At 30.5% G+C, this 16,038-nt stretch overlaps 3 protein-coding genes across 3 annotated transcripts; 1 reads left to right on the top strand and 2 right to left on the bottom strand.

Moving 5' to 3' along the window:
• Positions 1 to 2,805: 2,805 nt before the first annotated feature.
• Positions 2,806 to 4,446, bottom strand: LOC135949112 (zinc finger CCHC domain-containing protein 10-like). Its single transcript, XM_065498572.1, has 2 exons — positions 4,170 to 4,446; positions 2,806 to 4,098 (listed from the first exon to the last, which is right to left on the bottom strand). Exons 1-2 carry the CDS (start codon positions 4,214 to 4,216, stop codon positions 3,576 to 3,578), a joined length of 570 nt encoding a protein of 189 aa, XP_065354644.1. The 5' UTR covers positions 4,217 to 4,446; the 3' UTR covers positions 2,806 to 3,575.
• Positions 4,447 to 8,500: 4,054 nt separating this feature from the next.
• On the top strand, positions 8,501 to 13,204 carry LOC135962299 (SPRY domain-containing protein 7). Its single transcript, XM_065514151.1, has 3 exons — positions 8,501 to 8,710; positions 11,740 to 12,321; positions 12,628 to 13,204. The coding sequence occupies exons 1-3, from the start codon at positions 8,605 to 8,607 to the stop codon at positions 12,723 to 12,725; spliced, it is 786 nt and encodes a 261-aa protein (XP_065370223.1). The 5' UTR covers positions 8,501 to 8,604; the 3' UTR covers positions 12,726 to 13,204.
• LOC135962309 (uncharacterized) lies at positions 12,627 to 14,097 on the bottom strand. The gene is made up of 2 exons (XM_065514163.1): positions 13,890 to 14,097; positions 12,627 to 13,546 (listed from the first exon to the last, which is right to left on the bottom strand). The coding sequence occupies exons 1-2, from the start codon at positions 14,016 to 14,018 to the stop codon at positions 13,235 to 13,237; spliced, it is 441 nt and encodes a 146-aa protein (XP_065370235.1). The 5' UTR covers positions 14,019 to 14,097; the 3' UTR covers positions 12,627 to 13,234.
• Between the last annotated feature and the right edge of the window lie 1,941 nt (positions 14,098 to 16,038).

Here is a 16,038-nt window from a genome sequence, read left to right as displayed (position 1 = left end):
GAACGAAATCATTCATTCGCTATTGTGTAACATTCTATAATATTTTTTTTCGTTATGAAGACAAGCTAACGCAAAATATAACTAATTTCATATGTTTAAATCAACTTTAAAATTTATTATTTATGATTTTATTATGGAAATAATAGGAAATAATATAATTCATATATATTATGAAAGCATTAAATAATTACTGTTAGATAATGACAGTTATATTTATATGGGAACTATGATAAATTATGGAGTGATCTTTACCAACGTTAATAGTGTGAGAGCTTAACTATTGTTTGGGCAGTTGTATGGGGGCTAGGAGAAATAATGACTTTAATTTCGAAATGAAATTTACCATTTTTTTGCACATAAAACATTGAACTTTCTCACTTCATAGAATAACGGTTAATTGAAGTTTGTAAAAACAAATTATTGTTACGTTTTAACATTTTCAAAACGTTAGTTTATTTCCTTTAAATAAACCGGATACTTTTGATTGCAAATAAAAGCCGTTTAGTAGTTTGAAAATGGTAACAACTCTTTATTTATTCAAATGTACAACAACAACAGAATTAAATAGTCACTCAATGTTTTTTATACACGTTTGTAAATTCGCAGAAATACAGACACAATTAATAATGTACACGAATTTACTTGAAAAACACAACACACTTTAAGGGACTCAGTTGATGTTTATTCGAAAAGCGTCTCTGATAAACTGACTAACGACTGCAACCTCTGCCACTATTTATAACACTGCCATCTGCACTCTAGATTGCTCTTTAACTGTCAAAGTTCGAATATTCTAGATCTTACTAATACATACGCCATCTGTGGTGCACTTTCTACAATGTTCCTTAACTGAATATTCGAATATACAGCGTTACCAACTTATGCATTAAACACATTCAAGACAGCAGGCTACCAACTTCAATCTGTCAAAAATAAAATGCACACGTTTATATGGAGACGATTATTTTAACGACAGCACAGCTACACGGCCACACGACTACTCATGCCGATGTAGCCGAATTAGGCTAATTTCTATTTTTGTCAACTACAAAACAGAAATAGTGTTGCTAATATAATAAAAAAATGTAAATCAAATTAGTGCTTAAAAAAATATATTTTTTTACTTAATTAAGAGATGTTTCTGATAACCATATTGAAATAAATTAATAACAAGTACATAATTGATTATAACCATATATATATTTTTACTCAAAATAATTGTTTCAATCTTAATTACTTTGGAATTTTGTACGGTTATTTTTTATTAAAGTGGCACCACTGAATTATAAATCAGCTGTTTAATTGTAGCTGTCGTCTTTAAAATAATTCAGTAGCTGACACACGACTACAACTGTAACCAGCAGAATTTGTGTTCGTGTAGTCGTGTAGCCTGTTGTCTTGAATGTGTTTAATGCATTACGATCAATGGTCAACTGAAAGCTTTTATTTAATAATGCCCACAGATATGTTACAGTTTGCTATTACAGCACTGTTATTTGAAAGCATAATGTCAAATGAAAGCATAAATCAGCCATTAAAATCGTTATATTTGAATTCAAGTGGCAACGCTGTTTACTGCGACCGTATATTCGAATTCGAATATTCAGTTAAAGAACATTGTAGAAAGTACACCACAGATGGCGTATGTATTAGAAAGCTCTAGACAGTTAAAGAGCAATCTAGAATGCAGATGGCAGTGTTATAAATAGTGGCAGAGGTTGCAGTCGTTAGTCAATTTATCAGAGACGATATTCGAATAAACATCAACTGATTGCCTTAAACTGTGCTGTATTTTTCAAGTGAATTCGTGTACATTATAAAGTGTCTGTATTTCTGAGAATTTATAAACGTGTATAAAAAACATTGAGTGACTATTTAATTCTGTGGTTGTTGTACATTTTAAATAAATAAAGAGTTGTTACAATTTTCAAACTACTAAACGGCTTTTATTTGCAATAAAAAGTATCCGGTTTAATTAAAGGAATTAAACAAACGTTTTGAAAAGGTTAAAACGTAGCAATATTTTAATGCTTTTGCACACTAAGTTCATATTTTAGAGTAGCCAATGGAAGTAAAAAGTATTCATATTTTAGGGTGTTCATATTTTCGCGAGTGCACTGTAATTTTGTTTTGGTTTTAACAAAAAGTGAAATATAAAAAAATGTAAGTATAAAATGAAATATATATTTTGTTAATTATAAATTTTCGGTTAAGCGGTGATTAAGATGTTGATGTATTTGACCGCGCATCTTGTGTAAAAGTGTCTAAACATATTTAAACGCATCTTTACTGTCTCTCAATTTCCGCTTTTCAAGTCTTAAACCTGTATTCCGGAAGACTTTTTCTCCTCTTCCAACAACAACGCTTCTACTACCGATTCAATTTCATCTAAAAATATTTTTGCTTGTCACAAACATCAGCACTAACCCTATATACCCTCCCCACAATGGTGATGTAGGGTGTAAATATTAAGGAAGTTTGATACAAATTTGTTTGAGAAAAAATTATTTTTAACGCTAATAAAAAATATAATTATGAAAAGTATTGAATGAACTGTATAATAAAATACTTTTGAAAAAAGTAAGCAAAATTAAAAATAAACATATACGTACACATCAGGAAAGAAAAATAAGTTTGGTTATAAATAACCAAAACGACAACGCTGCTTCCGAACTACTGTTCGCAATCGTACAAAACTTGAAATTAATTCGAATGAAGTTTTTTACACTAAAGTTTCAATCTAAAATAAATCCTAATTTTCTTCACTTATTTATGATTAAAAATTAACTCATGGCAATTCTATGATTATATTTTTTGATTAAATACATTGTACATTTATTATTAATTAAACTAAAATTAATATACATATTACCAAAGTTCAAAAAGGGCACATACATGTAATTTATTAAACAAATTCATAAAATAGACTAATTTTGTAATAATAGTAATAATAAATTAAATAAAAGAAACTGTCGAAAAAAGTCAATTCATATACAAAGTTTTGGATAATTTAAGAAATATTTAATTATAGTCTTTTAACTTAAGAAGCAGTCTTCACTGCTAAAAAGAAATGCACGACAAAACCAATAGCGAGGAGACATAAAAGAAAACTGAAATAAAACAACCTTAAACCAAATTTAAATATGGAATCCTGAGTTGATGGGCTGGATGATTAATATTTCAATTGGGTTGATGGTTGAGTGTGTATAAAAATGAAACCATTGCTATTATTTCAAGGTACTTTAGGTGATGATTGCTTTTTTGTTGTTTTTTTTTCATTTTAAAAATTCCCTAATTGCGTTGTAGGTTTATGTCAATAAACAGGAATTGATTATTATTATATTTGTTTTTGTAGGTGAAGAAATAATATGTATTTTAAAACGTCTTGAAAAAGTAACCTAATCTACTAAAGCTTCTAATATTTCCAAAAAGAGTCGTCTGTATTGAGTGCTGATGTATTTTGGCTACACCAACAATCCCTGTACTGATCATATTCATACATATTTAACTCTCTTGGCTTAAACTAATTTCTATTTCTACCATTTTATTTTGTTGTCTATCTTTCCTGCACCCTTTTATATGTCCTGTTCATTTTCTGAAGAATCTGAAGAGCTATCGGATGTTTGTTGCTTTGATTTTTTATTCTTTGGTGGTGCTGTATCATCTTCCTCGTCGGAGCTGCTCGAAGAACTGCCCGAGGAAGAAGATTCGGAGCCATCGGTATCACTTGAGCTGTCAGATTCACTGTCCGACGATGAACTGGAGTCAGATGATGATCCAGTATCTGAAGATCCCGAATCATCAGAAGATGAATCTGATTCGCTATCGGAACTTGACGAAGATCCACTCGAAGAGCCTGATGTTGAACGTCTGCGTTTTTGTTTCTTCTTTACAGACACGACTCCCGTTTCTGTATTGACAGCACCATTGCTCTGTTGTTGAGCTGATTTTTCCTGCATCTTTTTGTTCAACTGCTTCGTACGTGAAGTGCGATGTACAAATTTACGTTTTTCTTTGCACTCGTAAGACCAATGGCCAAATTCCAAACACTTCTGACAACGTACGCCATTCGGAAAAGCTGCTGCTAACTTGGCATTGCTGTAAAATAGTCACATATATAATATATTTAGATATTTGTGTTAAAATTTGCTTATAACCATTAACCATACCGTTTTTTGATCGAAAGTTTGCGTGCCGCCAATCCAACCAGTGTCATTATCAATATTCTACGGAACCGCCTGCGTGAGTAAATTTTGCCGGTTTTAATTGTTTACACTTTTGCAACACTACAAAAATTTTATACAATTTAGCGTTCCTCTATTGTATACTCATCAAAACTGTATTTTTAGAAATTTTTCTTATTGTTTTTCTGATTTTCTTATTTTATTTTGAGCAAAAACATACACAACAACAAAAAATGTATTTAATGACCAGAGTTGCCTCCAAATTAATTGAAAATTTCACATCAGAAGAAAAATAGCACATGAAATGGTAACACAGCAGTGTTGCCAGAAAATTAATTTTTTTAGGGGGATTTTAGGTATTTATTATTTGAAAAATGAGTACTTGTATTTTTGTTCAGAAAAATTAAATAATTAACTGTGAATCGCTCAATGCCCAAAAATTATAAAACATAGTTCCCAGCAGATTGGACTCTTTAAATTACACAAAAAATTAAATAGTTAAGTTTTAAAATTATATTTTTTCTTCTGAGAAAACAATGGATATATTAATTCTAATATCTTGGGTCTAGATCACAACATTTTGATGCAAGTAGCATCCAATCTTAATTTTTGTCACGTAATAAATGGCCGTAATAGCAGTATCAGTGTAAGTTACAAAATCGTTCGGTAACGAAATCTCTTATGACAGGAATGATCCGAGCTCGCTCGTCCAACTGCCATTATTAGTCATTAACTAATCTATTAAGTTGCAGGAACGAATGCATTTATCCTACTGTCGTCCACATCCAAGAGATTCGTTAAGTTATGCAAAAATATGGAATATCCGAACCATCTCCTCCTTATTCTATGTAGCTACTTCTACATATGTAAATATATGGAAGATTAAATTTCATGATGTGCAACCTGAATAAGCAGTTACCAGTAATCACCGCAACTAGATTTCACTATTGACTCAGGATTAAACTGACTGTCTCATTGAATACGACATACTTCGATCCATCAGCATAAATTCTTTTTTATATTTGGAAAGAAAGGATAAAGGTAAGAAATACTTTCGCAGAAACGAATGCATTTATACTTTTGTCATCAACCTTAGAGAGAACCATCAGGCAAAGGAAATCCACTCATAGTCTGGAATCTCCTAGTCTCTTCCTCTCCCATATTCTAGGAACTTATATATAAGTCACTAGATGGGAGATTCAAACTATTGAGCTCACACAACATCATCCAGTTGCATTAAACGATTCAGTTGCTAACACAAATGTATTTATCTGTCATCCCAAATGGAGCTATCAATCATCTCGAATATCCGAACCATCTCCTTTTCATTCTGCAATTCTACAAAAAAAAGAAACAATTCCAAGAAAAAAAATCAAAATATGCAAAAAGGACAAAAAAGCAATACAAGAATTTTGACTTCTCTGGTAATTACATATGAAGTGGCAACACTATTAATAGCCCCACATTACAGTTGGATTCAGGCTTGCCAGTATTGGGGATTTGTCCCCAAATATGGGGATTTTGTAATGATTTTGGGGACAGAAAATTTCGTTTGGGAACTGGGGATTTTATTGGGGACATATTAAAATATTTCGGGGATTTTATGGGGATAAATTATTTAGGATAGGTTTGTTTTTAGTACCGGTAATAGCAATAAGTTATCAATAATTGAACTTTATTTCATGTTCTTTGAATTGAAAATGGAGATGTTTAATGCTATTAAATGTGCGTATAATAACACTTAATATGTTACAATCTTTAAATCCGAATCAGTATCTCCAAAAAGTTGTCTAATTGTCGAATTTTATGTGCAGATGACAACAAATTTAGATGGTAAGGTTAAATTGAATTTACAATCGGTTATTCTCAACTCGGTTTATGCAAAATCTTTGGATGAATATTATCAAAAGTAACTTTGACTAATTTATAAGAATTTTGGGTTGAAGGAACTTTCTTAATATTTTAACAACTAATTTGATCGGGTATTGGCCAAATAATTTAATATGAAGTTTAGTTTTTGTGAAAATTTCAAGAAAAACAATATTTGGGAATTTTTGGGGATATTTTTAATTTTGATTGGGGACAGGCATGAAAAGTACCTGGCATCTCTGGTTGGATTTGTTGGTAAATAGGGTTGTCCATATTTGCTGACTAGAACAGAGTTGTTGTATCACTGCGTAGTAACTTTGGGGTAGTTTGTATACAATTTTCAACAAAAGAATAAATAAATTAATTTTGATTATATACAATTTATTGATCATCCTTATCCAGATGTAAATTTACTTGTGGTGATGTTGGGCACAGTGCAATATATTGAGAGATAACTGCAAAATAATTTTGAAAAATATAAACTGTTTTGGTGGTTGTCTCACATTTTTAATAAATCTGGTTCTACCGGACCGATCCCGGGAATACCCAGGAAAATTTTCCCGATTAGGAAAATATTTTATTAAATTCATCGAATTACAGTTTTTATCATTATTTGTTCGAATAATAAATAAAATAATCGAGCAATGGATTAAAATAAAACTCGAATCATTGTAAACCCTAGCAGTTACATATAACGGTTTATTTTATTTATTTTATTTATTTATTCAAGATTGTAATACAAAGCCATTCTAGGCCAAAATATAAATATGTATTACATAGTAATAAAAATCCTGAGATATAAACTATACTTAGTAAATAACAATTAAATAAATGGTCCTATTACATTCATACAAACAAATTTAGCTCCCCAGCCAAATATATGAGAAAAAGTAAAATATTTAGAAAAATATATAAGAAAATACAGTCCCAATTAGCGGAAATTCCTGCTTAAACCAAAACCAAAGAATATATGGTCAATAAGTTTAAATAGGTAAGTAAGAAGTCATAAAGTAATTAATCTAGGGTACCAAAGTAATTCAGAAGTTTAAGACGAAAAACATTGTTGGATTGTGAAAATATGCGAAGCTCATAAGGCAAGCAGTTCCAGCAGCGAGCAATCCTAACTAAAAAGGATCTCTCAAAAATCTGCCTAAAGATTCTAGGAATAAAAACCTGAGGATTTCTAGCAGATCTCAAAAAGACAAATTTATTACATAAGGTGGAAGGAAAACTCCTACTAATAACATTATGAAACAACGCTAAATTTCTATATTTAATAAAATTAAAAAATGAGCAACCAAGAAATTTGTGTACATGAGAAGAAATATGATCCCTAATCCGAACGTTGTAAGCAAACCTTACAATTGTATGAACAATTCGTCGCAACCTATTTAAGATAAAACCTGAAGACCCAGATACCACCTCAAGACAATACAAAATCTGAGGCATTAAAAGAGCATGGGCCAATCTCACCCTGATGCGTAAAGGTAAATACATATTAGTTGAGTAAATTCTTCGAAGTGTACCCCAGATCCTACCAGAAATCAAGTCAACATGACTCCCAAACAAAAGGCCACTATCAATAACAACACCCAAACACTTATGCCGGCAAACAAACTCAATAGGACTATCACCAAGATAAAAGTTTAAATTAGTAGAAAAATCTTCTCTAGAGCCAAACACAATCGCCTTGGTCTTAGAGGAGTTTATTGTAAGCCTATTAGCATAAGTCCACTGCAATACACGTTCAAGACCATCATTAACATCCTCTTCAAATAACTCATAAGACATACGATCACCAGAAAATAATAAGAATACATCATCAGCAAACAGATATGTCTTACAATTCATAGAATTAGAACATAAGTAAATATCATTTACATACAGAATAAATAAGAGTGGTCCCAAAACTGATCCCTGAGGAACACCAGAATGAAGAGAAAGTAGACTCGATCTTATATTTTTAAAATCAACAAATTGTGATCTTCCACTTAAATATGACATAATCAGCTTACACGCAGTGTTTGAGAATTTGAACTCATCCTTAAGTTTCCTTACTAGATTCAGATGACAAATAGTATTAAAAGCTTTAGATAAGTCAAGAGAAACTAAGGCACACAATCTACCAATATTTTGATCCTCTCTAATAGAATCAGTAAGGGTAAGCAATAAGGATGTAGTACTATAACCTTGACGGAAAGCATACTGCGACTCATAAATACTCGACATTACTGACTCAAGTATCTGGTCTTTAATAAGGTGTTTCTAATTTCTAATAATTAAATTTTCATAATAATTTTGATGTGATAAATCTGGGGACATTTTGTTAATTTAACGGTAATTTACTTGATATTAAATTACTAAACACAGCTCGAACATGACTGCAAACCCTACACCAACAAAACAGCTGACTGTCAAAATTAGGGGGTGAAAAAAAACTGGAGAAATAAACGAAACTGCATTTTGCAAACAACAAAGATTGAAGAAAAAAAAAAGAAAAATTAATTTAATAACTACGAAACATAAATAGAAGTACAATAAAATATACAAAATGTTTTGCTGCTTAAGAAGCTGTTTAAACGGAAATATACACAAATCAAATACAATTGTCAGTAAAGTACGGGAGCCCGAAATTCATTTGGATGCAGCACATATTGGTAAGTTCTCAACTTTAAAAAATCGAGAACAACTAGTAAATGCGACTTACAAAACCCAATTAGACTCAATGAAATGTTCCAAAAGATTTCACTGGGTCTTAACTCTCATCGTTTCAAATGTACATGTTCCTGTGTAGCTTTTAGTATGAAGAACATCGTCAGCGATTTCGTATCTGGATCTTTCTTTAATGTTGTTTACAAAGTTATGTTTTTGTCAACTTTTCTCGATAAATAAAAGCTAACAGCTTGTAACAAGTGTTTTTGATTAAGTTTTTGTATACTAGCTGAATCCGGAATTAAAATCTATGAATATCATACTTATAGAATGAAAGATAACAAATTGTATAATTTGTCTTCCATATTATATACTAAATCTGTGGCCTATAGTACTCTTCACATAAGGATCTAAATGTCCTTCAAGTTTTAAAAATAATCGGTTCAGCTGTTTAGGTGTAATTGACAAAAATTTTAATTTAAAGGATCTATGTGCTTCAAGTTTTAAAAATAATCGGTTCAGCTGTTTAGGTGTAATTGACACAAATTTAAAGCTCTGGCATCATTTATCGATTCATGAGTTTATCGATTACCAACAAGCATTTCTTTTTAATGTATTTACAGTGTATTAATACTTTTCAAAATTAAAATTTTGAAATCATATGTCAAGAAATCTTTTCGAAAAATACATTTCATGTTTACGACAGTATTACAAATATTTTATTTGTATGTTCATTGAAATTTGTTGTACACATTATTATTTTAATTTTATATTTTTTCCCATTTTTCTTTTTTTAAATAGATTTCATTCATCGTTGAATTAATTAATAATAACATTCTGTAATTAATTTTTGTTAATTCAAATCTAATACAAATTTAATTAAAATATTTTTTCTTCGTTTTGTTTTTTAATCATTTACTAAATGAATTGAACAAAATTTGACTTGTAGTAGATTTGAATTGATGAACAATTGAATAATTCAATCAATTTTATTAAGCTATTTTGTAATGGATTTGAATTAAAGAAGATTTGAATAATTCAATAAGGAATTAATTCTATAAAGGAATCAATTCAATACATTTAAAGTTAAAGGGATTAACTCGTAGTGGTTGAGAGATACAATTTATTTTGATTTTAAGAATGGGATTAAGAATTAGTTCTTTCGAATTAATCGGAAAATTGGCATATCTAGTTCCAAACATCTATTGCCATCTATTCCAATGACAACAACTGATAATCTTATTAGTTCTATGCCTAAAAGATATGCTAAAGTTTTGAAGAATTGTGCAAATTAATATGAGTTGTATAATCCAATATGATTTGTCGCATGATTCTGTTACATTTTTTTTAGATAACACTGTGTGTAATTTTTTAAGTCATGGAAATATAACCATATACGGACACCAGTACGTTATAAAAGACCATAAAAAAGACCCAAAGTCATGCACTTTTCTATGGGCCCCCAAAGATTTGAGGCCTCGGTGTCATTTTTGCAAAAAAGTAATCATTTGCTCAGGCTCATATCTTGCAAACAGTTCGGAATTTTAATTTACTCTATGAGGCAAAGTTGTAGCCTTTGTCATAAAGATTTTGATCTTGAAGATGAAGTTTTTTGATTTTATGTTTTCACAATTTTTGTTCTTTATGACAAGGGCTACAAAGGCCCCTAATCTTTGGGGTCCATTAAAAAAAATGCATGACTTTGAACAAAACTGAGACACGGGTCTTTTTTTTGGTCTTTTATCACGTAGTGTTGTCCGTATATGGTTATATTTTTTGTGTTGCACTGTGTAATGAAATAAAATGTTGTTAATAAAACTGAGAAATTATTTTCGATTTTCTTTCTATCGAATTAGAAAAGATTCAATATATTTTGAACTATACTGTAGGCTATAGAAACTATCATAAGTAGAGTGGTCAAACCGGTTTTCGAATTATTCGAAAAACCGGCTATTTTCCAATTTTCCGGTTTTTTTAAACCGGTTTTTACAAAAGGAGGATTGTTCGACAAACCGGTTTTTTTGTTTCGAATTATTCGACAAAATCGAATATTTTTTTATATATTTTAAGATTCTGCGATTACTTTAAACAACACTTTTCTTCTAAATGGGTATTATGATTTCATGTTGAATGCCATTAACAAGTTATACATCAAGGACTAGGCACAGTCGTGCGTCATTGTCATTATTTCTGGCTCAGTTTTGTGTTTTACCTTCGAAAATTTTGCGTATCATTCTGGCGCGTGTTTAATTTATACTAACCTCGTGTCTTTTGAATTGGTGGATATCATAAAAAGTCATTGATACTGTACCACTGCCATTGTCACTACTGATTTTAATAACAAGGTTTAATCGTTCCAGCTTCCCATACGTAGATATAGGTTTAGAATATATTGAATATGACTCGCAAAATTTAGAAGCTCAAATTTCGAAATCCACACAAAAAAACTAGTATGCAACAACTAGCGATTTAAAACCAGATTTTGATTACTTGGACAAATTTTCAAAAAGTTAAAATACAGTAAATCTTTTATACAATGCAATTTTAACTATAAATTAAAGTTTTATTTCTGTTACTTTTTTAATCAAAAATAAATTGAGGAATCGTGTGTCCTCAAATCATTTAGTATTCTCTTCTTGAAATATTATTTTAAAAAATACAACTAACTATTAGTATGTGTTAATATAATATTAATATATATCATTTCTTTTGATTTATAATATTAAACATATTTAAAGTTGTATTAAATAAATTTTAGTTTTAATAAAAAAAATATTTAAGCTTAATTTATACCTCAATTCATAAATTGACTAAAAATTTAAAAACCGGTTATTCGAACCGGTTTTTGATTAAAAAAACCGAAAACCGGTTTTTAAAAATTACGCTTTTTCGAATTATTCGAAAACCGGTTTTTGGAATATGTCGAATATTTGATCACTGATAATCGGTTTTGTATCGTCCAATGAGCAATTTTCCAAAAACTGAAATTATTGAATTTTGTTTCAAGTGAATTATTTTCTTTTTCAATTTCAAGGTACGGAGGTGATTTTACTATCAAATTATTTGCGTATAACTGGCACAGGCGGTTGTTTGGCAACAGCACCTTTGGTACAATCAAAATCCTATTTTGAAGTTAAAATTCAACAGAAGGGTATTTGGTCTATTGGTTTGGCAACACGTCAAGCTGATTTGAATAAAAAATTTGGTGGCCTTGACAAGGATTCCTGGTGTTTATGTTCCGACAATGTGAGCAGACACAATGGCGAAGAGTTTGGCCCAGTGGTGGCCTATACAAATGAACCAAAATTGCAAAATGGTGGTGGGGCGAACATGATACTGAATGGTTCAGCGGTTCCTGGCTTAATAGGCATAGAAGACATAAATGAGGACTTGTTATTGACAACGGGTAAAAGCGAGAGTGATGCGCCTGAAAATGGTTTAACAAAGACTGATACGGATAGTGCTTTGGAGGAACAAACGCACAGCTTTCCCGATGAGGGTGACATTGTTGGCGTTTCGTTTGATCACATTGAATTGAATTTCTATTTTAATGGTAAAAATCTGGAAGTACCATTTCGCAATGTTAAAGCCAGCACGGTGTATCCGGTTATTTTTGGTGAGTTATAAATTAATTTTTAAATAATTTCACACATTAATCAAATATATTTTCTGATCTTGAAAAAAGATAAATTGTATCGGAAATATATTAGATGCAAGCATTTTTATATAATACAACAATAATAATTTCACAAACAAGAATTCTCATTAAATTGTTAACTTCACAAATATGTCACTAAATGCTATTAATACAATCGTTTATTGCACAATCATTTCTATTCCACCAATTAAATTTTTACCAAAAATATGTACTTTTTTTATTTAAATAAAAACTTTTACTTATACTTATTCCCTTTCTTTACAGTTGGTAATGGAGCAATATTAGACATTATTTTGAATAAATTTCATTATGCACCGCCAGCAGGTTTCGAAAATATTATGCTCGAACAATCTCTATTGTAAAAACGCAATAATTTCGACTTTATGTTAAAATCTTATTTATATAAATATGTATTTGAAAAGATCAATAATTCTATACCAGTATAAAACAAATTAAAACAATGTATAACTAATTCTCTAGTCTATATTTTCCCCAAAATATATTATCATTAGTACGAATATTTATTTATTTTATATAAATTATTAACATTAAAAAAACGCATATTTTCTCATTCAAAAACAAAATAATCAATAATTTACATTCCATTTTGTACATGTTTATACTTCTATTGTATACTTATTTTGTTGATGTTAGAAAAGTTTTCAATTGTGCTTTTCTTTATGAACAAAAGCTTGTAATTAATTAAATAATTAACTTATACACATATAATTATATATATATTACCTTTATTCCTGGCAGACTATAATAACAAAATTATTATAATTATAAAAAATTATATTTAAGAAATTAATAAAATGTAAAAAAAGTCATTAATTTCTTCCTCAGTCTTGTTTTAATTCAAAATTCTTTTTCAATCATCATCGGAGGGCATGTATTCATCATCCTCTTCATCGTAGTCATCATCGTCCTCCTCTTCTTCTTCCTCCTTATAGTTCTCTCGCTTCAGTGGAACAAGTAGTGATTCTAAGGCCAACATTTGTTTGTTAATATCTTCTATGCCCTCCATGTCGATTGTAGCATTTGGTTGTTGTATGTTTAATGGATCTGTATCGGCCTGGAGATAAGTTGCATTGAACCTAGATGCTGCATGTGCTGATGTTGTCGGCAGATCATCTTGGGTGTATTGCTCCACAAGGTTGGACTTTATTTGGAGTTCTTCCACCTCAAAAAGAGTATTAAAACAAATGATTTATGTCAATAATTTTTACTCAATAGAGATTGAAGTACTATTTTGCAAAAAGAAAAAGGAATTAGGATTTTTGATTTAATAACAAGAGTAAACTCCAGAAATTAAGTGAATGTGAAATAATAGTATATACTGGATGACAAAAGACAGTCCCAGATACCAGACAGTGTTGCTGGAAATATCTACATAAATCGTAACAAATCAGAAATAGAAGCAACAGCGTGAATGTCTCTTCTAATAGCCTCTCTGGACAGCTAACCTCGAGTTGCTGCTTTTATAGTTACCCATATCAGGGAGAATCTAATGCAATAATAAATACCTTCAATTCATTGATGCTTTCGTTTACTTTGCCCAATAGACTTGTTAAGATGCTTTCAATTTGTACTAGTTGGACTTGTTCCTTTTGCACAGCTTGTATTTTTAATTTTTGAGCTTGTTTCGATCTCATTTTTTTCAATAAATATTATTACTACATTAAACAAAACATTTTTATAGCCAAAATTATTAATAAATTGCAATTTCCAACGGATTTTTAGTAAAATAAACAAACAATACAATTCTGTCCACAATGGAATGGAAAATCAAACAGCTGTCAATGTCTACACTTTGTAGTGTAGACATTCTGTCTACAAAAAACTAGAGATAATAAAATGCTATCAATCTGGCAACATCAGCCGCTCAACATGAGCGACTCACATGCTCACGCCTGTGTATTTCTTATGGGAATGTTTGGCTGAAAGACCGCAAAATCTAGCTACGAAAAACTTCATATAAAAAAGTGGTTTTGTTGATGTCAGTCCGTGACGTTTACTTGGCACCAAATGGCAAGTAAACAAGAATGGAAAATCAAGCAGCTTTTAACGCTGCCAGATTCTAATACAAAATCTGGTAGCACTAATTTGTATTTAAAAAAAAACTGAAGCATATCTTAAGGATTAAAATGGTATTGCTGGCAACTTAATAGTTGGCAACTAAAACAAATACCGTTACAATTAATGTGTAAAGGCGCAACTATAATGTGCATAAGCTAGCTTAAGGGCCATTATTACAACTTGCCGTTATAGTTAAAGTTAACTTTAAGGGTACCTTTTCTATTGCTTAAAGTTACCTTTAACTATAACAGCAAGTTGTAATAATGGCCCTAAGTTAATGTCAAAACCGAACGAAAATACTGTCAAATGCTTAAGAAAATTCGAAGAAACTTTTAGGTGGCCATAATGTACTTAAGTGCATTCAAAACAATTTAGCCCCATTTGCACATTTAACAAAAACGATACAAGCACAACACAGATATGTTCATGGTGTCATTTGCACCACTGAGATTGATAAAGAATTTGGTAGACTCGGAGCCTTCGACCAGTAGAATGCAAAAAAAGGGTATGATTTGGAAAAAACAAACTCCATCTTCTATGAAATACTGCAGAACAATTAAATTAGAATTTAAAAAGGAAACTCATGATGCATGATGATATTAGAGCCCAAGTTGCAACAGTACAGCCATTCCAATCCAATAGATCAACCAAAACAAGGATCAGGCAATACGAACGATGGGAATACATCAAGAAGTTTATTTTCAGATACCAAAAAAGCATTCAGATTTAAAACAATTGTCAAATATACATATATAACCAAATAGTCATGGAGAAATATGTCTGCATCATTTAGTACCACTTGGAGATATATCAGAGGAAGCCCGGGAAAGAAGGAACATGGATTACAGATTTTATAGAGAGCGCAATACCAGAAAAATATCACGAAATTCTACAAATGAAGATCTAAGTATTTGATATATTACTGGTAATGTCAGATCTGCTTAATGAAGAGTAAAACATCGGGACTTAGATGAAGAAGCGAAATGGCTGCTAGAGTACAGAAATAATTTTGAACTAAATTCATTCGACTAATGATCGTTCGATTAATCGAATAATTTCTTACGAATAATTATTCGAACAATTTTAAAATGGCCATTTTCGAATAACGAATAATTCGAACAATTTTATGTAGAATAATCGAATAAAACGAGTAAATGTTCATATTGTTATGTTTTAACCTTTTCAAAATGTTTGTTTATTTCCTTTAAATAAACCGGATACTTTTGATTGCAAATAAAAGCCGTTTAGTAGTTTAAAATTTTTAAACCACTAAATTAAAAATTGTAACAACTCTTTATTTATTTAAAATGTACAACAACCACAGAATTAAATAGTCACTCAATGTTTTTTATACACATTTATAAATTCGCAGGAATTCAGGCACACTTTATAATGTACACGAATTCACTTGAAAAAGACGCCATCTGCACTCTATATTTCTCTTTAACTGTCTAGAGGTTTCTAATACATACGCCATCTGTGGTGTACTTTCTACAATGTTCTTTAACTGAATATTCGAATTCGAATATACGGTCGCAGCAAACAGCGTTGCCAACTTACGATCAATGGTCAACTGAAAGCTTTTATTCAATTTTA

This window comes from Calliphora vicina, chromosome 1 (genome assembly GCF_958450345.1).
Source record: "Calliphora vicina chromosome 1, idCalVici1.1, whole genome shotgun sequence".
Taxonomy (NCBI): Eukaryota; Metazoa; Arthropoda; class Insecta; order Diptera; family Calliphoridae; genus Calliphora; species Calliphora vicina.
This window is presented reverse-complemented; position numbering and strand designations above follow the sequence as displayed.